Genomic DNA, 1,730 nt, shown 5'->3' with positions numbered 1-1,730 from the left:
CCCTATTTGATAATGGGCCATTCTAAATAAAAACATTTTTTACATAAAGACAAGATTCAATTGAGAATAGTGTGATGGGTGAAAGTATGATATGTGCAGCCTAAGTTAAGGAACAGAGCATATGCTTTTTTTGCGACTGTCCCCCACCATGCAGCCCGTATATGTTTGGATTTCTAAGACATTCTAAGGTTTGTATCATTCACAACTAAAGTTGCCAATTAACTCTAAATCTTACATATAGGACCTGTTTCAAAATGATGACTTTTACTCTCAACATAGACACTACATATGTGCACTCGCTCCGAAATGGGAAAAATATCCTTTCTATTTCATTCAGTTCAATTATATTCTTCTTAATATAAAATCATATAATATCAAATGTTGGCACAGGACATAAGCATATCTAGTCTGATAAATGAACAAGCCTACAGCCTATGGCAAGGAGCATAGCCAGATAACATACAGTATCTAGTCTGATAAATGAACAAGCCTACAGCCTATAGCAAGGAGCATAGCCAGATAACATACAGTAGGCCAACTTCAATTCTCTGTTCTTATGAAATACATTTTCTTCATATTATGTTTCTTTGGACTTGACTAAAATAAATAGCGGATGTATTGTGACGGTGTATAATGCCTTTATTTATTCAACTTTTTAAATGTACGTGTTTCCAAAGGCGTGCATCATGTTGTTGGAGAATGGCGACACAGGGGGGGCGCCAGAGGGGGGCGCCAGAGGGGGCGCCAGGGGGGGGCGCCAGAGGGGGGCGCCAGGGGGGGCGCCAGAGGGGGGCGCCAGGGGGGCGCCAGAGGGGGGCGCCAGAGGGGGGCGCCAGAGGGCCGCCAGAGGGGGCGCCAGAGGGGCGCCAGAGGGGGGCGCCAGAGGGGGCCGCCAGAGGGGGCGCCAGAGGGGCCGCCAGAGGGGCCGTCAAGAGGGGGCGCCAGGGGGGGCCGCCAGGGGGGCGCCACAGGGGGCGCCAGAGGGGGGCGCCGGGGGGGGCGCCACAGGGGGCGCCAGGGGGGGCCGTCAGAGGGGGCCGTCAGAGGGGGCGCCCAGAGGGGGGCGCCACAGGGGGGCGCCAGGGGGGCCGTCAGAGGGGGCGCCAGAGGGGGGCGCCAGGGGGGGCCGCCAGGGGGGGGCGCCACAGGGGGCGCCAGAGAGGGGGCGCCGGGGGGGGGCCACAAGCGGGGCGCCAGGGGGGCCGTCAGAGGGGGCCGTCAGAGGGGGGCGCCAGAGGGGGGCGCCACAGAGGGGGCGCCAGGGGGGCCATCAGAGGGGGGCGCCAGAGGGGGGCGCCAGAGGGGGGCGTCAGAGGGGGGGCGCCAGAGGAGGGGCCAGAGGGGGGCGCCAGAGGGGGGGGCAGAGGGGGGCCGCCAGAGGGGGGCGCCAGAGGGGATGGCTGCCGTTTCACAGGCTCCTAACCAACTGTGCTATTCTGTGTGTTATTTTGCATTGTTTGTAACGTGTTTTGTATATAATGTTTCTGCCACCGTTTCTTATGACCGAAAATAACTTCTGGGCATCAGAACAGCGATCACTCATGTCGGACTGGAGGAAGATTATTCTTTAACAAATGGGGGTGAAAGATTTAGGCTCCTCCCGGATCCGCCCAAATCCCCGTCATTCGCACAAAGAGGAGACGCCGATACAGGGTGCACAGATCTGGGTGCTTGTTAAGAATTTGTCGGCGAGTGGATAATCCACCTTTACCATCCATCCTACTGGCAAA

At 56.6% G+C, this 1,730-nt stretch overlaps 1 protein-coding gene across 1 annotated transcript; it reads left to right on the top strand.

Annotated features, from left to right (window-relative positions):
• Positions 1 to 699: 699 nt before the first annotated feature.
• On the top strand, positions 700 to 1,422 carry LOC139024090 (keratin, type I cytoskeletal 9-like). Its single transcript, XM_070438511.1, has one exon. It carries the CDS (start codon positions 700 to 702, stop codon positions 1,420 to 1,422), a length of 723 nt encoding a protein of 240 aa, XP_070294612.1.
• The last annotated feature ends 308 nt before the right edge of the window (positions 1,423 to 1,730 follow it).

Source organism: Salvelinus sp. IW2-2015, unplaced genomic scaffold, assembly GCF_002910315.2.
Source record: "Salvelinus sp. IW2-2015 unplaced genomic scaffold, ASM291031v2 Un_scaffold988, whole genome shotgun sequence".
NCBI lineage: Eukaryota > Metazoa > Chordata > Actinopteri > Salmoniformes > Salmonidae > Salvelinus > Salvelinus sp. IW2-2015.
Note: the sequence above shows the minus strand (reverse complement) of the source record. Positions and strands in the feature narration are given on the sequence as shown.